Below are 27,188 nucleotides of genomic sequence, written 5' to 3' on the forward strand. Positions count from 1 at the left end.
TGCCTTCTAGACCTACGCAGTTCTGTCGACGAACTGTGTGTACTTTCTGTATTCCACCAAATGAGGCGCTGCAGGATTTTAAATGTTGGCAATACTTCCGGTTCTTCGACGTCGTTGACGTATTAAAAAAAAATCATTATTATGTTATTTTAAACCATTGTTTTAAAATTATGTTTCGTTTAACTATTATTTGATTATCAGGATTAAATTTTGACATTTGAAAGGATTTGCTCTCAAAGTGAAAGGTCAAAGTTCAACCCATTACATGTGACATTGAGCATCGCAGCAAGGTAGCTAGCTATACGGTTTACCACAAATTAGCAAAGCATATGAATATGTCGAGCGAATAACTCACTGTTTCAAATAGATAGAGCAACGGTGCAAGTATGTTCGTGTTTTGTTATTCCTATATTTTATTTTGAAAAGCTAACTAGCTGTGCGTTTTATACATGTATTTTGTTTGCTTGCTTTGTTAGCTAACCTGTTAGCCTAGCTCACTTTAAACGCAAAAACATTCTAGGAAACGTTCTCTGGAACTATGAACAGTAATACCTTTCTAGTTGTCGCTACATATTTTGAACAGTTTTTACTTGTTTTACTCCACTTTTTCTATTGCTTTTGGTTTACTGGTTAATATTATTTTTCTTTATTAATTTGCTTCATGACAGTCTGGCTGTTATTCATTTGCTTAACAGTTATCGCATTGCCATAGATCGCTAATTTACTTAGTAATATCGACGTTTAATGCGTGTCATTTGAAATACGTGTGTCTGCAGCTCCAATGTTTTTATAAATGCAATGACATTCAAGACCTCTACTGTATTATAATTGTAATGCAGACCTCTGAAGTAGAATACTGTGTAAATGATATCAGTACCTTTGGTTTGTCAAATCAATTTATGTGCATCCACGTTTTAAATAAGGATACATTATGTATTTAGTCTCATGAAGCACATTTCACACTAAAGGTGAAGTCAAAGTTTTCCGTGGAGAAAATGTAAATGCCATTTAGTGGTTCTGTAAAAATGGATATGCTTCAACGAATGGGTCATGTTGAAGTCTTCAGCAGCACCGGTTTAAAGCACGAAAATTGAGCATGTTTGTGCTAAGAATGCGACATAAAGTCGAAACTTATAGTTTAAATTCCACGGCGTGATTGACCGCCCATTGTGCTCTGAAAAAAAGGTGGGACAAAAAGTTACGACCTGCTTGCTTGCTTTTTAGCCAGGAGAATGCGGCTTACGGCGCTGCTGGCGATGGCCGGACGGGTCAGGCTACCGCCGGATTACCGCTTTGGCACAAACCGGCCCTGGACCATCCCCGCGCAGCGACTCAATCCCCCCAGCAAGCGGAGGAGGAAGGTCTTCGTCGAGCACATCCCGCACGAGAAGTGGTCGGTCTTCAGGGGCGATACGGTAAAAGCCTGCCGCGCGCGCCAAATGTTTTAATTTGCGGAGGCTGAGTGAAAGCGCCCTCCGGTTTCTAATTGTGTATAGTGAGCGGCGAATCTCCAGTCATAGCGTCTGTAGCTTTCTTGTGGTACTGTGCGAAAAATAGCCCCTTGCTTCAGTCACTGGAGCGCACGTGCATATTGGATGCACAGATACCATTAAGACAGACAAACGGCTGGTTCGAAGCGCGCTCTGTTATCCTTTATTTAGTCAGGGACGTCAACTGACAATGCTGTTCACTTTTACAGTGACGACCTGGAGCATGAGTGCGTAGGAAGAGCTAGTCGGGTGCATTGTAAATTGCTCTTGATTAGACTGTCAAATCAATGGCGGTTTAAAAAAAACATTTCGTGCATGATGATTAGCTAGCTAGATGCAGAGAGCGTGTGTGGTAATTTTACCAGGATTCCAGGTTTAACTCCCCTTAATCTTTCAACTGCTGTCACAACCCCTTTGTGGTTATGGCTTAAAGTGAGGGAGGTTTTTCCTTTAGCTGACATTATAGCTTGCTAACGGTGTCGACTAGGAACTAATGTTGTCGGGGCCCGTTTTCAGGTGGAGATCCTTTCTGGGAAGGACAAGGGAAAGCAGGGGAAGGTCACGCAGGTGTTCCGGAATCGCAACTGGGTCATCATGGAGGGCCTCAACACGGTAAAGACCCGAACAGACACAACTGCGCAGGTTTAAATTGCACACAGCACTGCAGTGGCTTGCATTTGTTATTCACGAGGTAAACCCCTCATCTCTTTACCCGAACTGCTGCCCTCTGAATGTGTTTCACTTTGATGCAGGCCGAGGCCCATTTTCTGAACAAATGACGCCAGATCACCTCAATTTTTTTCCTTTGAAAGGCTGATCTTTTATCTTAAAATGCGTCGTTCGACAAGTCTGTACATTTGCCTGTTTAGCAATGAAGTCCAGGCGAATTAACTGCTCACAGATGGGAAGACAAGTCAGTGTTGCCTGCCAGGTTAGTTTAGAAAGGCTTGCTGTGGCCAACCAAGCAACCAAGTTGGGAGTGTTCGAGTGCTGCACAGAATTGTTAAATATGACTTAAAGACCCAAGTGTTATGTGACTAAACATATACAACATATTAAGGGTCTTGAAGACCTTCAGCACGTACAAAACTTTTAGCTTACGCAAAATTTGTAACCAATGATTGGTGCAAAACAAATTCCATGATCAATCATAGGTCATGTTATTGGTTTTGCTTGAGCTAAAAGGTTTTGCTCATGCTAAAGGTTTTAGTACATGAGGCTGTAAGTGTGTTTGTGTGTAATGTTACAGAAATGTTACGGTAGGGGAGACACAGCTCAGGAGGTAAGAGCGGTTGTCTGGCAGTCGGAGGGTTGCCGGTTGGAGTGTCCCTGACTCCTGAGCAAGACACCTAACCCCTAATTGCTCCCAACGAGCTGATTGGTACCTTGAATGGCAGCCTTTCACCGTTGGTGTGTGAGTGTGAGTGTGAGTGCGTGTGTGAATGGGTGAATGAGAGGCATCAATTGTAATGCGCTTTGGATAAAAGCGCTACATAAAAAATGCAGTCCAAACGCGCACACCGAAGGATGTTGCAGCTCTGTGGAATGCAGTTACTGGTGAAGTGGTTGCCACTGGAGATTGACCCCCGTCTCCCCTCCCAGCATTACAGGTACATCGGTAAATCGGCGGATTACAGGGGCACCTACGTCACCAGCGAAGCCCCGCTGCTGCTCGGCGACATCTCCCTCGTGGACCCCTCCGACCGGTGAGCGCCGCCGGACGCCGCCGGACGCCCTCGGGCGGGAATCGGTCCGCTCCGCGTGTTTGTGCGTCCTCGGTGCCTCGCGGCATCGGCCAGGGCTGCCCAACCCTGCTCCTGGAGATCTGCCGGTTCGGATCTGTGGGTTTTCGTTTCGACCCTCATTTGGGCACGCCTGATTATACTAATTAGCAGCCTAACAGGATCTCTAGTTGTTGATTGAGGTGTGCTTTGTTAGGGTTGAAGTGAAAACCCTCAGGATGGTAGATCTCCAGGAACAGGGTTGGGCAGCCCTGGCCTAGACAGTACCAGTGCTGCCCATACCGGTTCCAGCTATGGTTGTTCTCGCTGGCCACACCCCTTATGAACATCTATGTGTTGATTAGTGGACGGTCAGCCTCCTGGCCAAAGCATTTTGCTTTTTCGTTTAGGCCAGCCCACTTATCCAGACTCACAAAAGTGCAGACGAAAAGTTTTAGAAGAAAACGGAGGCGATGCCATATTGCCTGTTCCACAAGGAAGGACATGTGGGTGCTGGAACAGCCCAGTTTGTAATCAAAGTTTAATAACTAACAATTTTCTCATAATTTAATATTAATTTAATAATTTTTGAGTTAAAACTGTGGTATAAATTCAACTGTTGTAAGCATGACAAATTCAACTTTTGTAAGGATATCAGATTTCATAAGTATAGATCCCACACAGTATGGTTCTATGTTGAATGTCCTTTGTGATCAGACCAGACCAGAGCAGAGCAGTAATGTCAATGGGCAACTCAAAGTTGCATGGGCGTTGTATTTTTTTGGCATAGTCAGAGGGCGTAGGATACTGGGGGGGGATAACGATCTGATTAACATACGGGGGGCCATTTTGGCTTCTGATCTTCATTATTTTAAAGATCTTTTTTAATGTTTCGCTCACTCGGGCCATGATGTGATGCCTCAACGGTTCGTTTCGCTCTGTCGTTTGTGGGCCGGTCCCAAACGCGTCTCCCTGTCCCGCTGCAGGAAGCCCACAGAGGTGGAGTGGCGCTTCACGGAGGAGGGAGAGAAGGTGAGGGTGTCAGTCCGCACGGGACGGATCATCCCCAAACCCGTGGTCCAGCGCAAGGATGGCATTGTGCCATCCCAGTGGAAGGGTGAGCATGCCTCTGGAAGCCATTACATTACATTATTACATTCCGTTACATTACATTTTATTACATTACGTTACATTTAATTACATTACATTTATCACATTACATTATGTTACGATACATTACATTATTACATTACATTACATTTTATTACATTACGTTATGATACATTTTATTACATCACATTACGTTACATTTATCATATTACATTACATTATGCTACGTTACATTACATTATTACTTTATGTTATGTTACATTACATTGTTACGTTACATTTTAGTACATTTCATTTCGTTACATTTTTCATATTACATTTCATAATATTATATAACGTTACATTTTATTACATTATGTTGCATTACATTACCTATTACAATATGTAAAATCACATTGCGTTACTTTCTATTTGATTTAATTACAGTGCACTACATTATTTACATAACATTACGTTATATTGCATTAAATTACATTACATTATATGTAATCCTGAGATGTTCTGGTGCTGATCTGGTGCTCCACTGTTTGTAATTTGCTCTGGATAAGAGTGCCGACCCCCCTCCCTCCCTGAAATGTGCTGACACACCCCCCCCCCCCCCCCCCCCCCCCCCCCGGTCTGCCTCCCCAGATGGACCCAAAGACACGTCCCCAGAGGACACCCTAGAGAAGACCTACACCCCCACCCTGCGCACGCTGGAGGAGGAGGTGGTGGAGAGCCTGGGCATCCACGAGCCCCGCAAGCCCCGAACGAGCTTCTGGTACTGAGGGGCCCCGGGGCCCGTGGGCCTGGCGGGGGCCATGTGGGTGTCACCTCCGCACCCAGCCCCCATCTCACATCCGTAACCTTGGAGACGGGGTGCCCAGTCTCACCCGAGAGGGGTCGTTGTGGGACCGAGCATGGGAGTTGAGCATAAGATACAGGTGTTAATGGTGCCCTGCACTGAATGACTGGTCATGTAGTCAGTGTCTGTCTGGTCCCTATCAAATCAATGCAGAGTGATGTAAAATAGGTCAGTGTGGATGCAGGCTTTGGTTGTAGCCCTGCGCTAAATTAAAATAGTCAGATTCGTTAATGAACTAATTGTGGTTAATGCACCTCTTCAGTCAAGGCCTTGATTAGTTGAATGGGGTGTTTGAGAGCTGGGACAGAACTGCAGCCTGCACACACACTCACACACACAAATGCAAATGCCAGCTTAGTCTGGTGGGCCTGAAAGTCAGGTTGTTGAAGTGGTGATATTTCGTGTGTCGTGGTGCCGTACAGATTTAGATCATACATGGGCCCTGTTTCACAAAGCAGAATTACTGAGTTACCTGAACGACTGCCCCGAGTAAAACCCGGAAACCTCTGGAACGTGGACTGAAGGAAAAGGAGCCGTTCCGGGTTTTACTCAGCGCAGTTACCCAGCTAACTCCGTTACCCTGCCTTGTGATGCTGGCCCCGTTTGAAACAGAACATGAAACTTTGCAAGCCCCATGTCCTGGACTGTCAATCACTTACATTTATGACCCCCAGGGATTAGTCCTCTGCTTTATTTCCTAACCCCCAGCAGTCCACTTGCTGGCTATTGGAATCTGCCAGTTAAACGCACATTTAAGCCACCCTTCCCCAAGGGGCTTGTTTGGTTAGCGCTTTGTGTTTATTGTCGTTACTTGGATACGTGTAAAATCTGGCGGTATCTGGTCTCTGTTAATCACATGCTCTGAACGTTTTTGTAATTATTTCTCTTCCATTTTTTGCGAAAGAATAAATATATGAAATGTGTATGTTGCAATGGCAGTGTTTTCCCGACCGTTCACCTTTGGCTGTTTAGGGGTTATCTTACGGAAACCGTTTTGTTGTCATTGTTGTATGATACTCTCACACGCGGGTTTGACACCCCTGGGAGAGAGATGGGGGCAGTTCCGGGACTGCACTGTCTGTTTCCGCACGGAGAGGGAGAGAGCGCACCCACACCAACACATTACATTACATTACAGGCATTTAGCAGACGCTCTTATCCAGAGCGACTTACACAACTTTTTACACAGCATTTTACATTGTATCCATTTATACAGCTGGATATATACTGAAGCAATGCAGGTTAAGTACCTTGCTCAAGGGTACAACGGCAGTGTCCTTACCCGGGAATCGAACCTGCGACCTTTCGGTTACAAGCCCAGTTCCTTACCCACTGTGCCACACTCCGTTCTGAACACGAAATGAAAGAAATCAAGCGCAGTCACCCTTCCCCCTCGTGGGTTCCGGGCAAAAACAATGAACTGAAACGACAAACTAAAATAATAAAGACAAAAACGTAAAACCCAGCGACAGCCTTTCAGCTCTCCGCTGGGATCCGCTGGCCAGCCTTTCAGCTGCCGGTGTCTTTCTCCGTCTTTTCGTGCGCCGACACAGAACTCAAAGACTCGCTCTCTCGGCGTGAGCTCCCGGTCTGGGCCCCAAACTGTGGAGAGGAACTCTCCTATAAGCACCCAGGCTGATTATCTAACGCTGCCCAGGTGCGAGTGCTGTCTCCACCAGCCGGCGCAGCCGAGACCAATCCGGTTCACCGGCGGACCGAATGCCACAGATGCCTAGAGCAGTTGTGATCCCAGAAGCCGTTTGTGGATTCCTGGATCTGATTTAGTTACGGTCGTTACGGTGAAAACCCAAGCCGGCACGTCCTACAGCACTCCAGTTACACAGATGTTGACCTTTGACCTGGTCTTATAAAACAAGGCCTGTTGTGCTTGACAGGAAATGATGCAAAAGTGACCAAAATGAATCCCCCCTTCCCCCCCCCCCCCCCCCAGGGGCAAACAGTCTGCCAATCTTTGTTTTTTTATTATACACATGACACGGTGATCCAGTTAGGGTCATTGGAATCGGACCGAAGACCGTTCCTTTGGTCAGGAAGTTGAAAATCGGGCAGGATGTGTTGCGGGTGGGCAGAACCCAGAATGCGGCTCTTTAAATGAGACCCAGGATGACGAGAGAGACTGAAATAAGCAGTTCTTCTTCTTAAAGGTTTTGGGAAAGAGAGGCCATCTTGCCAAGTGTTCATCGCTTGAAACCAGCGTTTGTAAAATCCCCAGAATATGAAATCTGAGAAAAGCTGCACGTTACAATTTTCTTTATAATAAAGGAGGGGGAAAAGGGAAATAATCTCCGTTTTAGAGGGGATTATAGGGTAGAGATGGCTCTTATGGAAACATTGCATGCAAAAGTCATACATATGTTTTTAGGTGTAGTTCCTGGCAATGGGGCGGCTTTGGATGCTGAACTTCGGGACGGTTAGTCTGCAGTCTGAGACCAAAAGTCCGAACAGTGTACCCCAACAGAGATTTAAAACTCCACCCAGAGTATCTTCAGAAATGAGAAAGCAGTGTCCCGGTGGAAGGGTGTGTACTCCTGCTGGGGACACGGTAAAGAACGGGAGTCAGGATACGGCGAGCAGAGGGCAGCACGAGGGTCGCGGCCGCGAACGAGCGAGCGGTCAAACGCGAGATCCGGTCTGCACCAAACCGGAACGGCTAGACGAGAATCTGAATCGGATACAACGAGCGGATGGTCACGCTCAAAATCAACGGAGCAAACATACCAGAAGGGCTAAGATCTCTGTCGAATGGGAATGAGTCAGTGGTCATACACGATATCTAATGAGCAAACAAACTCGAAGGGCTGAGATCTTTGTCGAATGGAATGAGTCAGTGGTCATACACGAGATCTAGTGAGCGAACAAACTCGAAGGGCTAAGATCTTTGTCGAATGGGAACAAGTCAGTGGTCATACATGAGATCTAATGAGTGAACAAACCAGAAGGGCTAGACGGGAATCAGAATCAAACAGAAACAGGTCAAATACGCACAGTCAGATGACGCAATCGCTGTCCACAACACACCGAGCACGAGTTTGAAGAGCTGGTCTCCCCTGGTGAGTGGCAAACGGCAGCTTTTTCAATCCCAGTAACTGGAGACGGAAACGTTCAATCAGATGAGGAATCAGGACAACACGAGACGAACACGCAGCAGAGGCTAATGTAAATGCAAAACTTATGACGGGTCGTAACACCACCATTCTTCATAACACTTCACACCCATAATAGACCTCCCCCTCTAATTTAGCGTTTGCAGTGGGAATTTGTGGCATTCTCCATTTAGCCAGGAGAGGGCGCTGAACGTTTCCTTCCACACCATTCCATGAAACTGACCGCATCCTCAACACTATAAATCTCCAAAAACCTTTCTAGTGTACTTATAACTTATGAATGTTGTAAACTCAAATATATACTTTTTTTGTCTTCCTAACCCCCTCCCCTCCCCCCCAAGAGGTTTCCATTTTTTGAAATTGTTTTTTACGCAACTCGATTTGAGTGACAAGCCCAGTTCCATAACTACTGTACCACTATTATACTAGAGTGCCGTTGTGATTAAATGAGTCATTCTGAGGGGGAGAAAGTCAAAATAGCTTTTAAGAATTAGTAGTGTAAACTTGCGATCCTCACATACACAGGCTACTGATTCTTGCTGTGTGGGGGATATTGCACGATGAGGGTTTTTCTGCTTCTGAATATACTTGTGTTGCTGCTTCCATTAATTTTACATCAGTGCGTATAAACTCTTTCAGTGTGTGTGCACGCGTGCATGTGTGTGTGTGTGTGTGTGTCTTAGTAGGAGCTTAGTTTTGGTCTCTCCACACCATTCCCTTATTGAAGCCCCTAGAGCTTGCTCGCCCGGGGGGAGAGAGAGAACGACTCAGCATTATTTCTCCGTGGTGTATTCTACACCGCCGTATTAATTTTACCTCCCACCTCAAACACACTCACACACACACATACACACACACACACACACACACCACTTATGCGCAAACACATGCCGCTTGTGTACAAACACCACTCACACACTTGCATCGCACGGACACACACTGCTCATACACACACCACTTCTATACACACACACACACCATTCATACATGAACACATGCATGCGTGCACTCATACACACACCCTCGTTCCACTCTGAACCCAGCCCTGATGCTCCCATCGAAAGCCGGGGGGTGGGGGGTGGAGGGGGGGGAGAAAGTTAATTTAGAAGTGATCGCTTGGTTCAGATCCTCCTCCCTCCCCCGCCCCCCCCCCCTTCTAACAAGCTCTCGATTCTGGGTTGGGGCTACGGGGGAAGCTGCGAAGAAGACGCCCTTTGAGGGGGGAACAGAATCGCCCCCTCTCAGACGACTGGCCACCTGTTGCAGCGCACAGAGAGAGCTCCACGGGCATCATCAACAGGACGCCTGTCCTCCGTCCGTGCCTGGGGCTCACGCACATGTATGAATGCACACATGCATGTCCAGCGCTGATCAATGAACGCAGATGGGTCCTTTGGGTCCTCTTCGGACGCCGAGCAGCAGCCACGACGCTAACACACACACACACACACCCGTCTCTGTCCCACCTCCGACAGGCACACACACACACACACACCCCTCTCTCTGTCCCGACCACAGAGGGCTTCATTCGGAAACACCTGGATGATTTTTTTTCTTTTCTTTTTTCTTTTCAAATGCAGAGACATCCAGTCATACTCGCAACAAAGCCGTCTTTTCATTGCTCTGTCTCTTTCGGGTCAGTATTTCCCTTGTGCCGCCGGCCCGGTCCGTTAAAAGCAGCCAGTTAGTTATACTGGGAGAATGACGCGGCGCTGAATGAATGTGGAACACAGCCCCGCCCCCGCCCCGCCCCGCCCCGCCCCGCGCCGTTAGATTTAGCCGCACGTGCCAGAGCCGTGTTTAATGTGGAGCGGTCCTCCGGCTGGGTTTGGCGCGGGACGGCCTGTAAATTGTGGGGGAGGCGCGAGCCGTTTGAAGCGCCCGCGCTCGGTTAGCCTCGGGTATTGCCGACCTCACAGTCGTTTAAAAAATGAAATAAATAAAAGTTGAAAATTCCCAATGAGTCTGCAGAAAATTTGCGTTGAGGTTTTTTATTTTATTGCATGGGAGGGGTGGGGGTGGGGGGGGGGGGGGGGTGGGGGGGGGGTTTGGAAAAATGACTCAACAGCTGACTGTACTGTTTCGCGGTGGCTGTTATTGGTGGCAGCGCTTGAATATGGACGGGTTTGCTCGCTCTACGGTGCCAAGCAGAAGGAGAAAGAGCGCTCGCCCGCTTGGCTCCGTCGCTCGTCTGTCTTCCCGAGCTTCCTCCTCCTCCTCTGCCTCGCGAGCTCGGCGCCAGGGGACCCATAAGACTCCGGCCAGCGTTTTGATGAATTGCAAGTTGAGGGAGCCAGGTTGTAATTTCGAGCAGTCGCTTTTCTTTTTCCGTTATGTTCTCCTGTTTTCCGATCTCCGGCCTTGAAATGGATTCGTGTACTTTCTGAGAACCTTTGTCATGCGATTAAACGTCATTTTCGATCCACAGTATCACATTTTATTTTGTTAGCATGTATTTTAATTTACTTGAAATGGCATTGACAGGTATAATGTAGGATGGCAAACACAAATAGCAGTTGTGTGGGCTTAGCAATGCTTTTCAGGAGAACGCAGCCTGTATAGCAGGGATGCTCAAATCAGCCTCTGGAGGCCAGTCGTTCTGCTTGTTTTCATTCCTCCCCTCTAATCGGGACTTATTGGGACTCCAGGTGAGTTAAATCTCTGGGGCTGATCGGTGGCACTAATCAATTCATTATCGGGTAGGAAAGAAAACCAGCTGCACTACTGCCCTTGAGGGTCAAGTGTGTCAAACAGACTCTGGGATGGAAGCAGTGAAATCTGCAGAAAGGGGCTCTTCCTGTGGCGGTCGTCTCTGTTCTGTGTTCCCTGGCTTCCGGTCCCAGCTCTGAAGTCCCGGGACGGCTTTTTGGCTGCCCCGCCCCGTGTGTCAGTGTTACATTCCCCCAGAGCTCGACACCTCGCTGAGGCTGCCAAAAAGAGGGCCCCCAAAGAGCTGTGTTCACCCTGCCCCACGAATTGTGTCCCATGACTGCTACAGTATGCTGTACTAACCCATCCCTGCTCACTGCTGCAATAAGCTGTACTAACCCATCCCTGCTCACTGCTACAGTATGCTGTACTAACCCATCCCTGCTCACTGCTGCAATAAGCTGTACTAACCCATCCCTGCTCACTGCTACAGTATGCTGTACCAACCCATCCCTGCTCACTGCTACAGTATGCTGTACTAACCCAACACTGCTCACTGCTACAGTATGCTGTACTAACCCATCCCTGCTCACTGCTACAATATGCTGTACCAACCCATCCCTGCTCACTGCTACAGTATGCTGTACTAACCCATCCCTGCTCACTGCTACAGTATGCTGTACCAACCCATCCCTGCTCACTGCTACAGTATGCTGTACTAACCCATCCCTGCACACTGCTACAGTATGCTGTACTAACCCATCCCTGCTCACTGCTGCAGTATGCTGTACCAACCCATCCCTGCTCACTGCTACAGTATGCTGTACTAACCCAAGCCTGCTCACTGCTACAGTATGCTGTCCTAACCCAAGCCTGCTCACTGCTACAGTATGCTGTACTAACCCATCCCTGCTCACTGCTACAGTATGCTGTACTAACCCATCCCTGCTTACTGATACAGGATGCTGTACTAACCCAAACCTGCTCACTGCTACAGTATGCTGTACTAACCATCCCTGCTCACTGCTGCAATAAGCTGTACTAACCCATCCCTGCTCACTGCTACAGTATGCTGTTCCAACCCATCCCTGCTCACTGCTACAGTATGCTGTTCCAACCCATCCCTGCTCACTGCTACAGTATGCTGTACTAACCCATCCCTGCTCACTGCTACAGTATGCTGTACTAACCCATCCCTGCTCACTGCTACAGTATGCTGTACTAACCCAACACTGCTCACTGCTACAGGATGCTGTACTAACCCAAACCTGCTCACTGCTACCGTATGCTGTACTAACCCAAACCTGCTCACTGCTACAGTATGCTGTACTAACCCAAACCTGCTCACTGCTACAGTATGCTGTACTAACCCAACCCTGCTCACTGCTACCGTATGCTGTACTAACCCATCCCTGCTCACTGCTACCGTATGCTGTACTAACCCATCCCTGCTCACTGCTACAGTATGCTGTACTAACCCAACACTGCTCACTGCTACCGTATGCTGGACTAACCCATCCCTGCTCACTGCTACAGTATGCTGTACTAACCCAACACTGCTCACTGCTACAGTATGCTGTACTAACCCAACACTGCTCACTGCTACCGTATGCTGTACTAACCCATCCCTGCTCACTGCTACAGTATGCTGTACCAACCCATCCCTGCTCACTGCTACCGTATGCTGTACTAACCCAACACTGCTCACTGCGACAGTATGCTGTACTAACCCAACACTGCTCACTGCTACAGTATGCTGTACTAACCCAACACTGCTCACTGCTACAGTATGCTGTACTAACCCATCCCTGCTCACTGCTACAGTATGCTGTACCAACCCATCCCTGCTCACTGCTACAGTATGCTGTACTAACCCATCCCTGCTCACTGATACAGTATGCTGTACTAACCCAACACTGCTCACTGCTACAGTGTGCTGTACTAACCCAAACCTGCTCACTGCTACAGTATGCTGTACTAACCCATCCCTGCTCACTGCTACAATATGCTGTACCAACCCATCCCTGCTCACTGCTACAGTATGCTGTACTAACCCAAGCCTGCTCACTGCTACAGTATGCTGTACTAACCCATCCCTGCTCACTGCTACAGTATGCTGTTCTAACCCAAGCCTGCTCACTGCTACAGTATGCTGTACTAACCCATCCCTGCTCACTGCTACAATATGCTGTACTAACCCAAAACTGCTCACTGATACAATATGCTGTACTAACCCAGACCTGCTCACTGCTACAGTATGCTGTTCTAACCCAAGCCTGCTCACTGCTACAGTATGCTGTACCAACCCATCCCTGCTCACTGCTACAGTATGCTGTACTAACCCATCCCTGCTCACTGCTACAGTATGCTGTACTAACCCAAACCTGCTCACTGCTACAGTATGCTGTACTAACCCATCCCTGCTCACTGCTACAGTATGCTGTACTAACCCAAAACTGCTCACTGATACAATATGCTGTACTAACCCATTCCTGCTCACTTCTACAGTATGCTGTTCTAACCCAAGCCTGCTCACTGCTACAGTATGCTGTACTAACCCAAGCCTGCTCATTGCTACAGTGTGCTGTACTAACCCAACACTGCTCACTGCTACAGTATGCTGTACTAACCCAAGCCTGCTCATTGCTACAGTGTGCTGTACTAACCCAACACTGCTCACTGCTACAGTATGCTGTACTAACCCATCCCTGCTCACTGCTACAGTATGCTGTTCTAACCCAAGCCTGCTCACTGATACAGTATGCTGTACTAACCCATCCCTGCTCACTGCTACAGTATGCTAAACTGGCTCATATCTGTTCACTGGTACAATACCTTATGCTGGCTTATTACCGCTACAGTATCTTATACTGGTCTATGCCACTGCAGCACTGTATATCAGCAACAGCGCTGCAGACTGACTTACATTTGCATTTAAATTCAGCATTTGAAAGACACTCATTCCCAGAACGACTTGCGCAGCAAACATCTCTCACACACAACCCATTTATCCAGCTGGACGTTTACTGACCCAGTTCAGGCTCAGCATTTGCTCAAAGGCACAACTGCTCTACACCACTAGAGAATCAAACCTGCAATCTCTGAGTCAGAGGCACAGTTACCTAACCATCATGCTACACTGCGGTCTTATGTGTACTACAGTATACTGCAGTGGCTTGTTCTGTGCTAAACTACTCAGTACTGTACCGCACTTGGCCTCGACTATAGCACAGTAAAGTACTGGTCTAATGTGTTCTGCGACTGTCGTGGTATACATTGATCCCTCTTGGACTAAACTCTCCACTAAACTCTCATGCACTACCACTGGCTGTGGCAGGTTTTGTTCTGGGTGTCCTAGCCACACGCAGTTTGTGGTTTTGCGATTGATACACCCAAATATGAAATGCCCCCACCCCGCCTCGTCGGTATGCGATTCCTCCCCTGGTCAACTATTACAACCCTCCACCAACCCCACTACCAGTCCATGATTGAAATGCAGCCCGCCCACCCTCTCAGTCCACAATTCCTCCACCGGTCGACGGCTGCAGCCCTAACCCCAGCCCACCCCACCCCACAAATGTCTCCTGTACACCCGCAGTTGGAACTCTGGAGAGGCTAAAGTACCGAACCGCTCCTGTAGCGCAGAACCCTCCCCGCCCTCGCACTCTTTCACACACTTTCCATCGTTGTGTGAGGCCAGCTCAGAGTCCCCACAACCCACCTTGTTACCAGATGTGTCTCCGGTTAAGGCACGTGACTCACGGCCACCCTGTCCTTAATTGACTGCTACTGTAAGGAAGGAAAAAATAAAACAGCTAGATGTCTGGATTTCATTTGATTAAATCTGCCTTATGAAGTCCTCCCCCCAAAGGCCCCATTTTGTCCCAGACATAGAATTATAGGTTTTTTAAAAGCAGATGAATTTTCAACTGCGACATGTCTGATTTGATGGATGCCATGCAGGGAATTACCCGGCTGCAGATATTTGGGATATGGCAGCTTAAGTTAGCTGTCTATACTAACCCATCACCCAATCACCAAGCATTGCCTAAATTATCAGTGACCTTGTGACCTGCCACTGTCCCAACACGAATTTCTTAAAATTACTTCAAACAAACTAGTGTATTTCTTACGGCGCAGCAATTTTGACCTTCGCTTGAAGTCGGCACACGGACAGGCTAATTAGAGGCGGTGTGTTTATAAATGACAAGAGGACGATTGAAATTACCCCATAAGGATGCAGCTGAAACGGGACCCTCTGGGGGCAGTTCATAAACGGGGCTTTGTGTCCCAGACTTGCGGCCGCACCGTTTGGATCTCGAGCTGGCACACAGCTTCCTGCACCGGTGAGAATAAACCAGCGTCGCTTCAATGACCCAGCAGCTGCTTAAAGGTAAGCACAGGCAGAGGAAACTCCACCTTAAACAGTAACTGCTGTCCGTTTATTGAAGCCATTTACTTTGCATTCAGAAGGTTCAGCCTAAACATCCAGGTTAATTTAAGGCAAACTCATGGGATCAATCACAGGGAAATGAATGGGCAATTTGTTTTTTTTAAGTCATAACTCAATGTTAACCAAATGTTGCAGTTCATTTTGGATTCAAGTGATTTTTTTTTTTTTGGCAGATCAACTTAATGCCTGTTTTAAAATCCTAAAATGGAAAGGAATTCAGTTACTGTAGTTCCCAGTGATTCATCCTGAGGCGCTCAAAATAAACCTTTTCTTTGTTTCCTTTATTAGCCTTCATTATTTTTGTGTGCGGAGGCCAGTTTTTCGTTTAGTCTTTGGAGAAAAACTTGACCAGGACAAAATATATAAAAACCAATTTAATAAGATGCAAAACCTGCAAATTTGTCAAAAGAGAGCAAGAAACTAGTTAGTCCTACTATAAGCCTTGGCACAGTAAAATATCCAGTGTTAATTCAACTCTGACAGAGTACATATGAGTCCAATTGGGAGTACATGTATTCTGTAAGAGTTGATTTAACACTGAACATTTTGCTGTGTGGACATGCAGGTCAGGTTTTTACAACCAATTGTTCAAAAAATCGTTTGAGATCATTAATAATCCTGACCACTCTTGACAATTTTATTTATGAACTCCGTAGGCGGTGAGTACATGTATTCTGTAAGAGTTGATTTAACACTGAACATTTTGCTGTGTGGACATGCAGGTCAGGTTTTTACAACCAATTGTTCAAAAAATCGTTTGAGATCATTAATAATCCTGACCACTCTTGACAATTTTATTTATGAACTCCGTAGGCGGTAAAATGTCCAATGTAAATTAAATTCTAACTGAGTACAAATGGCTCCAACAGTTGATATAGCACTGCTAATTTTACTGCGTAGGGATCATTCTGCTTTTTGTAGTAGGCTACAAAAAACATTGTGTGAGTTTATGGATTGTTGAATATCTGGGCTGTACACTGAGGAGTTCGTCAGCTTCTCAGATGTGACATTTAGTAGCTACTCAAATGAGATTAGCGCGGTCGCTTGTTCGGACCCGTCAAGCGCAGTAGCTGCGGGACGCTCTGACCGGCCGGCCGACTCGCGCTGCTCTGACTCTCCCCGCGTGCAGCATCAGCAACTTTGCCCGGCACCGCACTGGCGCACTGTCCAAATGCTCCCTCTCTCTCCCAACTCCGCACACGCTTCTTCTCCTGCAACTCCTGGCCGTCGGGACGTTCTCATTGAAAATGTCACATATTCCTACACGCGCCGACGGCCCCTTTCTTTTGTCTCTATCTACGTAACTGAACTGCCGGCGTGATATTGGCATACCTACATCTCGCCTCTGTGATTACGTCGCAATTTTTTTTCTCCCATTTGCCGTCCTCCCATCCCACTTTTGTCTCCATCCCCCTGTAAGACAAATAAGAAAGCAGATTTTGTAGGAGGGAAAATGGGCTGTTCAGGGTTCAATTTCAGCCTCCAGCGTATCTCTACCCCTTTTCGTCTCACCTCCCTCGCGGTCGGACGAGTCCCAGGTTCTTCTTCATCTTTAAAATAATCAGTGTTGCAGCGGAAAGTCCCGTATTGTTCGTTCTGAACAAACCAAGCAGGGCAACAAAGAAGACTGCTAATACATCGATTGTCCATGCTTCAGAAAAAACAACTATGCAAAGGGAAAACGCTGCCATAAACTGTGTCTGGAGAATGCGGTAGGTCGTGTTTTGTCCATTCAATTATTTTGGCTTTACTGCGCATCATTCGTTTGAACGAAATCCAAGGTTCAAAGTTAACATACGTTTATGTTAATTGCCAGGACAGGTAACCTGCGCAGTTGACGTGAGGGGTAGTTACACCTCGCTTTTCGTTTATTGAAGTGTTTCTCCCACTCGACACATCCCGAATGAGAAATGTAGCTACTGCGTCGGTCCATCTGCGATTTTTATTCTCCCTAAAGTTCGTCTCTATCATCATTAGTTCATTGTGTTTAAGTTATCTTTAAGCACCGGCTGTTTTGTTCCAAGTTCTAGGCTACCTATATGTTCTATTGCATAAATTAAGTTTATTCTTTTAAATAGTTTCTGTTTAATTTCCGATTCATTTGCTACCCATTTTTGTCCTTTTGCGACACGGTCACTCACCAGAATCTAGATTTTAATCTGGGGTCAAGCTTTCTACATTTTAGAAGTGTGCAGAACATTGCTTTCCATATTAATAATTGAGTTGCTTATCTGTCAGTTAGCTAACTCAAATACTAAGTGTGTAATTGCTTATGTAGGTAGAATTGTTTGCCGGAAAGTTAGTTTTCTGGCCGGAGTGGGTGCCTTTCTCATGAAATCTAATTGAAACGCTTAGCAGGAGGGCGTGAGTGTCCTCTGCCAACGTACTGGTGTCGTAAGAGACGGTGGTGTGAAACTTCTCCGGTGCAGTGATTTATCCTCCGCATTTTATATCCTCTTCAAACAAAGCATTTACGCCTTTCACAACGACTGGCATCTCATTTTTTAGAACTCACGCCGTCCTGTAGCCTATCCCTGTCACGGCGTCGTGAAAACTGATGATCTCGGGGATTACGTATTATGGGCTAGATTGCAGTGAATACATCGATTTATGCGGCGGGCAACTGCCTTGCCTTTTCCCACTGTCTCCTGACTTTTGGCCCTCAGCGGGCTCAAGTGTGTGCCGGTGTGCCGCGAAATGGCCAAGGGTTTTCGCCTACGGCGGTCCTGCGCCCCTAAGTCTTTCTGTAGCTACACCGCAGGGGATCTTTCCAGAAACCGGTCGCCCTAGAACGCGTGGTTGCGAAGTACCTCTGACAGCACGTGCTCCAAACCGGACAAGAGGCTGTAGTTCGGTTAGAGGCCCTGGCCTCTGGCGTAACTCGGACCCGCTGGACACGCGTGATCTCTGATGTTTTGGCTGCCTTGATAACAGCGGATTTGAGGAAGGTGAAAAGAGAGAGAGTTTAGTGGTGACGGGAATAGGGGACAGGAGCTGGGAACAGGAGCTGCGAACAGACAACGGCGTCATCCCCGAGCAGGCACATGTAACAGAATTAGGTCGCTTTTCCAGTGTTAAAGTCCCGGGTGCTTGCTTTGGAGTCGGCTGAACGTCTACCAATATTGTGAGAGGTTGCCAGGTCATGGACGTATCCACCCACTGCAGCAGTGGAGCATGGTGGAACTGGACTTGGTTGCCTGGTTTTTGTGGGTTCATTACCATTGTACACCTTAAGCAGTCTTCTTTAATACAATGGCTTCACTGAAAGTATGCAGCTACAGATGTGGACAGTATATATATATATTTTAAATTGTCCTGGATATGTTCTGGTGCCAAAGAAACTAACAACAACAATAATAATAATAATAATAATAATAACAACAACAACAACAAAAATAATCATTGTTATATGATGTTGGTGATTGTTATTATTATTATTATTATTATTATTATTATTATTATTATTATTATTATTATTATTACTACTCCTACTACTGTCATCATCATCATAAGCAACGTTGTCCAGCTGAAAATGATAACCTCGGCAGGTCCTACTGAAGCAGATCTCTGCCAGTGCTGTTTGCGTCTGTGTCTTTACTTTTTTGAGGCTTTCTAAGAATTCCTGTGATTTTGCACTCTGTCATACCTGCAGAGTTACTGGCATCATATGAATCTGTTGTACATGTTGAGTTACTGACACCGTATGAGTCTGTGGTACGTGCTGAGTTACTGACATTTTCACTAGTGAACTGACAGAGTCCACAGCCGCAGGGCGTGGCTGCATGCATCCCGTTGAGGGTGTGGTCGGCTTAATTTGGTGAAGGAAGCCGCTGTATCGGCGCCCCCTAGCCGCTCAACCAGGCAATAACAGGTTTACCAGCTGTCCTCTGTGAGTCACGTCCCTTATCGTGCAGTGTGTTCTGGGGCTTGTAGTTTTATATGCAAGCACACGCACATGCACGCGCACACACATTCACACACACACACACACACACGTCAATGGCAGCGGTCTTCACTCGGGTGGCACAGCGGTGGTTTGAGAACAGCACAATACACCCCAAAACAATGCAGTCCCACACACACTGTCAGGGCTGAGGAGACTTGGCAGTAACTGGTTGTCTTGTCAGTGGTGTAAACTTCCCTTAACTATGACATCACTGCTAATTCTGTCTGTTTAGTTCCATTCCTGGGCCTCCCACCTCTTCACTCCTCTGTCTGTTTAACACAGGCTCTCCTCCAATCCGTTTTATTGCAGTGTTATCAGTTTTATTTAAGCCTCTATTCATTCCTTGACTATCTTTTCAGCCATTCTCTCTTTAACCCTTTGAAGAGTAGGTTTTCTTTTGGAATGCTTCTTCAGTCAGTGTTCTAGAACTCCACTGTTTTCAGTTACCAGCAGTGATTGTTACATCAGCATTAGAATGTTCATTTAAGAACATTTCAATCACATATTTGTGGTCTCGCATCTTAAAGGGTTAATCTGTAATAATATTCAGTATGTACTATCAGTTCTCTTCATGGGGCATGGGGTGTGTGTGGTTAAAAAGCAGAGCCTTAACCCTCCAACATCAGTTAATATCTCAAATACTGTAAAATATATATTTTTTTTAATTTAAGTGCACTGTTAGGTCTGGAAAGTTGACAACAGCACTTGGTCTGGGCTTGCTCCTGTCAGACCCCATTGCGGGTTATGTCAGTACTGAGCCTCAGGTGAAACAGTGGGGGGGGGCGGGGGGTACTCATTGAAACATTATTTCTGTGATAAGAGCACAGGGCAAGAAAGCTCAGCTCTGAGGGAGAGTGCGAGAGACAGGCAGAGGGAGATATAGAGAGAAGAAGAGTGAGAGAGAAAGATAGAAGGGAGGAGAGAGAAAGAGAGTGTGACAATGAGAAAGGGAGCAGGAGGAGATAGAAAGAGAGAGGGAAGAAGCTAAGAGAAAGAGAGAGAGAGAGAGACAGAGATAAAGAGAGATAGGGAGATAGAAACAGAGAAGGAAAGGTAAAGACAAAGAGCGATAGAGCAAGAGAGAGAAAGGGAGAGAGGCAGAGAGAGAGCAATGAAGAGAGAGAGAGAGCAAGGGAGACGGCACAAAAGGGTTTGAGAGAGAGATATAGAGCGAGATAGAGACGGAGAGAGGCAGAGAGAAAGAGAGAGAGAGAGAGAGACATAAAGAGAGAGTTGTACTGCAGTGCAGCAGGCTCAGTACAGTTCTGTCCCAGAGTGCTAAGGAGGCCCTGTTTGTTCTTTTTATATGATTTATTTTCCTCTTCACACCATACTCAGGACCCCTGAAATTCCCCTCCCGTTAAAACCTTCTGACAGCTGAATGTCTTTCACTCGAACACTCTGCTCATTATGTTCACGCTGCTCTGTTTATCTTTATTTGCTACCCGTTTTTGCAAATCTCAGGGGAATGACGCTTAACGGTACTTTCCTAGTGATACCGCAACGTTAATGATGCCCGTAGTCCGGCTGTGACAGAAAATGGCTCCCTGGAGGCACATTGCGATGGGGCAGCGGTGTAGTATAATGAGTAAGGAGCTGGTCTCATAACCTAAAGGTCACAGGTTCAATACCCAGGTAGGACACTGTCGTTATACCCTCAAGCAAGGTACTTAACCTGCATTGCTTCAGTGTAAATGCAATGCAAGTTGCTCTGGATAGGAGTGTCTGCTAAATGCCTGTAATGTAATGGTTTAAAAATCTTGGGCGTGTGGTGAAGTGTGCTTTTGAGCTGAAAGTTAGCGGGTTGCGTTCCAACGGCGGGAAACCGCGAGTGGAGCTCCTAGCGATTTTTACACTCGGAGAGTCACCACGGGAACGCCGGTGGGAGCGAACCGAACCCACTACGCCATCAGGTTTGAGCCAATCCCGAAGATGCATCCTCCTTGGACACGCCCAGTTCGCACCAGCTCTTGTTTCACTGAAAAAAATAGTAAACGCTCTTGGGTCAGTGTGAAGGTGGTCACATGATCTGAAGGTGGTCACATGACCTGATGTTAGCGGTCAGATGAACATGTTTTTGGAGGTGTCTACTTCATAAATCAATTTGTTTTTCCAGTTTGCCTATTGGAGCGGTGTTCAGTCGATCAGCAACATTAACCCTACAGTACCCGGCTGACTGCGATGTTAGTCTGGACAGTGCATTGAAAGGACCCTTGAGCGTCAGTGCAGTGGTGTTTTGGTGGAGGAACTGGCCTTGTAATCGGGGCATATTTCGAGTGACTTCCCAGAATGCACCCTTAATTTTTGAATAGATAAGAACTGAAGTGGAAGCCTGGGAAAGGACAACCAGCAGGCTGATAATTAGCGATGATAATTAAATTCATAATAAGCATAGCTAATATGCATTATGAATTATCCATTAGTTCTGCTGCTGTGCATCGGTCCCACTCAACTCCCCCCTTGAGCGCACCCCATGCAACCGCTATACGACCTTCGCCAACAGAGGGAGCCCTAGAGCTGGAGCGATTGTATTGCGCTTCTATTTCTTGGGCCGCCAGTTTGTCTCCACGGCGTGACCTGCAGGGATTTAAACTTGTATTTCCGGGGTTATCCTCTAGGGGTCCCCATAGGAACTTCAACAGCACAGTCAAGTGGCTAATCATGCTGCAGAGTTTCCACCAGGCTGGCCAGTGGAGGATGGGCTCCCCCCTCTACAACAAGGTTCCTCCTGAGATTTCTTCCCATCAAGGATTTTTTTTCTTGTCACCATTTGAGGGTTTTTCTCCCCATTCTCATGTACTTGATATTTGGGGGTTCGGGCCTTTTTTCTCTTTTAGTTCTGTTCCCTCGCTCTTTTTCTGCAACACCGTAAAGCGTCTTTGTGGCAGTTTTCTGTAAAAAGCGCTACACTAATAAAACTATTAATAAGAACAATTAGTTGATATGTTATGGGGAGAGTCAGATAGAGCCCTACAGCTGATGTCTATTTCTCACAGGCACGTGTGCCAGATACCATTCCACACACTACAGGGCCATACAGTGTACTACAGAACCAATCACAGGAGAGCATCTCTCACTCATGCCCTGTGTATACCTGATGATCAGCTAGGGGGCGCTAATGCAATAGGAAACCTGACCTGCCCTACCCTGGTGGGACAAGGGGCTGTGGTTTCAACAGTGTGCCTTATACAGTACACTGGCCCTATCACTGCACTCGGGCATTGGATCTCTGTTTGGTCCTCTGGGAAGAGCACCCCCTACTGGTCCACCAAGGCCTCCTCCAACAGCAGCCTAGTTTTCCCTGGAGGCTTCCCATCCATGAGTTTAACCCTGATCTGCTCCAACGTTTTATCGTGACGTGGCTACGGGATGCCATGGCTGCCGGTTAAAGCTGTCATTAAAAGCCGTCGTCTTTCTGGAGGGAGCTTGGCGGACAGGTTTTGTTTGGCGCCATTTCCCTGTTTTTGGGGAGGAACGGCGTGAGCTGCCAGCGACGTTAACGGCTGACGGTTGCTGGAACGTTGCATGCTGGGAACCGCACGCCTTTATAAAGGGCAGCGGCGACGCCGGCGGGGAGGCCCAGCCGAAAGCTGTCATTACGGGAGCGCGATACGTGACAGAGCAGAGCTGCGCGGCCAAACCGCCAACGGAAGGAAGGGCCGCCGCGGCTCGGGATCAAAACGCAGCTCTCGCCGGTGTCATGGAAACGACACCGCAGCCCAGCAACCGTGGAGCCGGGCGCGAGGCAAGCAAGGCAGTTAGAAGAACTCAGGCCCTCTGAATGGTCAACACAAATGGGGTTATAACAGAAACTAGGACTTGTGGGATATGTAGTGCTAATTCTCCCTTGAGAATTTAATCTCAGTGGGACGCACCCGTATAAAGAAAGTGCAATTAGAACAATTGACCTCGCGGAAAAGCTAATACAAAAGGTCTTATGAATACCCAATAAGAACAGGCCATTCAGCCTTTTACCTGCAGAGATAGCTTTAGGGGAAGGGAGAGCAGGAGAGAGTGGGCTCTGTGCCTGTCAGTGTCTGCAGTGACAGTCCCAAGAGCGGCTGCAGCATTCGGGACGTGGGCTCAGCAGCGTAATGCAGGTGGGGGCGGGGCTTGTAGGTGTGGTCCCGTGGAAACGGTTGAATTGAGGGAGGAACTGATCGGCCGGGGCAGGGATTGGGAGCGGCCCCTGGCGCCACGTTTCCCAGTCCACCGGGCTGGAGGCGGGCCGAGTGCGCGCGCTATCCCAGAATCCTTCAGGGAGCACCCCGGGCACATACTCCTTTCCCCCCCATTTCGCTCTGGTCAGGACGGGAGACGGGGCGATGGAGTCATCCGAGGTGAGGAGAGGTGGGATTGATGGAACGGGCGGGGCCTGTGGGCGAGAGAGGGGCAGACGCCAAAATCTGTGCCGTCGGCCAGGGGCGAGCGGTTGTTGGCCGGAGGAAAAGGGGACGGAGAGAGAGAGAGAGAGGAGAAGAAAGACTTTGCCTGGAATGAACTGGAAAGAAAGGGAGAAGAAAGGCAAGTTGCCTGGAAAAGTCTATAATGAAAGGAAGAACGAGTGAGGGAGAGAAAGTGTGACTGAGGAAGAAAGAAAGAGAGAGTTAGGAGCCCGGGCTCTCAGTGTGCACTCATTTATGCAGGTCCATTCACTCTCACTCTCTTTCAATGCCTCACTGGCAGTGCCAGAACGAAGAGGGGGACGCCAGCCAGGGAACAGCTGGAGCCCCCACTCACTGAGAGTGGAGATCAGCTCTGTCACACACCTGAGAGGGGAGATCAGCTCTGTCACACACCTGAGAGGGGAGATCAGCTCTGTCACACACCTGAGAGGGGAGATCAGCTCTGTCACACACCTGAGAGGAGAGATCAGCTCTGCCACACACCTGAGAGGGGAGATCAGCTCTGATAGCTGGTTTCAAATATTAAACCTGAACCTAATGATGGAGAGTGAGCAGATAGTGAGTCTTCTAAAATATGGTTCCTATCATTGACCCACCAATTTCGACCAATCATTGTGCTTTGCTGTAGGATCAGGACTTATTCTAACTGGCTCAAGCAGGTTCATGCTTTGCATATGGGTCTGGGATGTATGAAACCTCACTGTCTCATCACCTGGGTACGACATGTGCTTACCGCTCTGTCTCTCTCCCTCCCACTCTCTCTCTCTATCAACCATTCTGATTGGTTCAAACCACCGGCGTAGTCGTGGGTGCACCAGGGTGTGCCATGACAACCTAGATAGCATCCTGCCCTGCCCTTTTATCTTGGCTGAACCATCACACTCAATTGTGAATGTCCACCTATGTAGTTCTGGCCCAAATAGTTCTTATGCAGGTCCAGCTATACGAGTATTTCTGGTTATGCTTCTGATTAAAACAGGTCAGGAATTGGCATCTCATTCTAGCGCCATCCATTGTGGGGGTTCATACTGGGGCACCCTCTTTACACACCCCCCCTCCCCCTCCCCCCTTCCCCCTTCCATCACCTCTAAAAATGCCTCTGTAGCTATATTCCCTGTGCATTTGACCTGACTTGAACCCTTTTCGCCCCTTCCTCGAAATGAAGTCATGGAGTTTTTGGCCATGCCAGACGGCAGCCTTCTGCGGTAATGACTGTCTAAGCTCTTCTATGGTTGCCAGGCGCTGTTCCCCCTCCCCCCTCCCCCCCTCCCCAAAACTGCGCCCTCCACGTCCTGGATGGAGGACCTGTGGCCATGGACACAAGCCATGTGCCGAGCCTGGCTGGACTGGGGAGGTGGGGGATAGGGGGTTGGGGGAGGGGGGGTTAAGTAAAGAGGCTGAACCATATTAATGCTTTCTCCTGTGTCTGGTCCATTAACTGTTGCGCCTAAATTGCCGGATGGGCTATTAGGCTCCCAGAATCTGGCGGAGGGGCAGGGCAAATGACATGTGGCCTGGAGTCCTGCCACTGACTTCCTTTTCTTCTTCTTATTTCTCTGTGTGTCTGCCTGGTGTGTTCACTGACTCTCCTGCAAAAAGAGTCACGTGTCGCAGGAGGGCTGGCACTCACGACCAGCTCGTTAATTCTCTCCCCTTCAGGAACTGGACTCTTGCGCTGGTGCTGTGACCTCCACGTGCCCATATTTGGCAGGCCTTGTTTCCGTGTTACGTGCCTTCTTTGGCTCACTGTGATGTCATAATGGGCGAAGAGCGTTTTTCAACGGCCAATTGAAATTTCCTCAACTGCTGCCTAGACATAAATTTCCCATGTTTCCAGCTAAAATAAGAAAATACCAACTAAAAGTTAGGTTCTGCAATATGAGAACTGGAATTAAAAATTGCACCACTTCTCTGGTAATTGCTCTTGGACAGACAGATTTATGTTTTATAAAATAGAAAAACTCCTCTGCTCCAAAAATCACATGTGCTTATGATCCTTTGAAGTACACCTATGCACAGACTTGCGCTCTCCATCTCTCTCTCTTTCGCTCTCTCGGTGTTCGCGCACACATATACACATATGTACTCTTCTGAAGTGGCCTTGTTATTTGCCAGGACAGGACAAGAGTTTGTACTGTGGTGTGACTTTAGTTGTGATCCTCCTTCCCTGAGAAGGGCTGCATATGAAAATGAAGAAAAAAAAAAAAAAACATCTGGCGAACATTTCCTTAACTGTCATCAAAGCAATTACTTTTTGCCTTCAAGCCGTAACCATAATTACCAATCCATTTATAGCCATGATGGTATCATTAAAATTTCCCACTGCGTGTTCGCCTGTTACCGTTCTTTTCCCTCTTAAACGGCTCCAGCTCTCCTCTGTGCTATTCAAACGACGGTTCCTCATCTCCCCTCTCAAAAATCAAACAAACGAGGTGGTTAAGCGGCAGCGACTCGCATCCTGCTTTCCTTACCGTCCTCTCGCTGGTTTCCGGTTGCTTCTGAATGCGCTCGTAAAACACATGAAAGATCCCGGATCCGACTCTTTTTGTCTGCAGCGATCGAGCGGTGAATGTTAAATGCAACCAGCCAACTCCGACTTGCCTCATTTAGAAAAAGAAAAACATTATTAAACAAAAAGAACCTAAAAAATAGATTTTTCACATAATTACCCACAATAATGGTTTCACAAAACTGTTCCAGTGCACTGTAACTTTGGAATAAGACAGAGCTTTCAGGTTATAAAATATATTAATTGTAATATATAAATATATTTAAAAATACATATATATAAATATTTTGCTGTGAAATATCTCAAAACCTCCACATATTTGCAATACATTGCTGCATTTTACATTTCTTTAAGGGATTTCTTTGCAGATCGGGGCTGAAGATGTCACTGGGATCAGTGCAGTCATTTATGGAATATACTACAATGTACTGAAATATATGCCAAAACATTGCGGTGAAAAACATATGCATCGTATTTCCCAGAAACTTACACATATTGTAAATACATCACAGTGTATTTCATTAATGTAAGGAGTGGTACACATTATCTGGACTGGCGACGCATTTCGGCTCAGCGCAGTTCATTTCAAACGTCTTTATTTTGCACGTAAACCTGGGAAAGACCCGGACCCAGCGCTCCTTCCGGGACCTTCCGCCGCTCAACTCTCCGCGCGGCCTCTGGGCCCCGGCACCTCCGGGGGGAAATCTGCCTTTCATGCGTCCGCCTCCCCACCTCGACCGGTCAAAAGACCCCCCCCCCCCCTTAGCAACGGAAGTCTCCGTGCGCTGGTCCCGCCGGGCAAACGTAGGCCGGTGTGGGCGGGGCTCCGCAGACGGGTTAAACAAGAGGCGGGCATCAGGATTCTGATCACAGGCTCCGACTCCAAAAGCCTGAGTCAGGCCAGCTGGGCTATTCACACACACACACACACACAC

General features: G+C 47.5%; 2 protein-coding genes across 3 annotated transcripts in view; both read left to right on the plus strand.

Annotated features, from left to right (window-relative positions):
- Positions 1-168: 168 nt before the first annotated feature.
- On the plus strand, positions 169-6,088 carry mrpl24 (mitochondrial ribosomal protein L24). 2 transcript variants are annotated; one of them, XM_035430682.1, is made up of 6 exons: positions 169-290; positions 1,225-1,415; positions 2,007-2,102; positions 3,093-3,196; positions 4,198-4,328; positions 4,952-6,088. In XM_035430682.1, the coding sequence occupies exons 2-6, from the start codon at positions 1,233-1,235 to the stop codon at positions 5,086-5,088; spliced, it is 651 nt and encodes a 216-aa protein (XP_035286573.1). In that variant the 5' UTR covers positions 169-290; positions 1,225-1,232; the 3' UTR covers positions 5,089-6,088. The 2 variants fall into 2 exon arrangements, with proteins under 2 accessions (XP_035286573.1, XP_035286571.1); XM_035430680.1 differs by having other exon boundaries at positions 233-384.
- Positions 6,089-16,561: 10,473 nt separating this feature from the next.
- Positions 16,562-27,188, plus strand: part of LOC118234264 (brevican core protein-like) — a 32,067-nt gene continuing 21,440 nt past the window's right edge. Inside the window, exon 1 of the mRNA XM_035430683.1 lies at positions 16,562-16,688. The gene's annotated coding sequence lies outside the window, so the exon portion shown is untranslated. The remainder of the gene's footprint in view (positions 16,689-27,188) is intronic.

Source organism: Anguilla anguilla, chromosome 8 (genome assembly GCF_013347855.1).
Source record: "Anguilla anguilla isolate fAngAng1 chromosome 8, fAngAng1.pri, whole genome shotgun sequence".
NCBI lineage: Eukaryota > Metazoa > Chordata > Actinopteri > Anguilliformes > Anguillidae > Anguilla > Anguilla anguilla.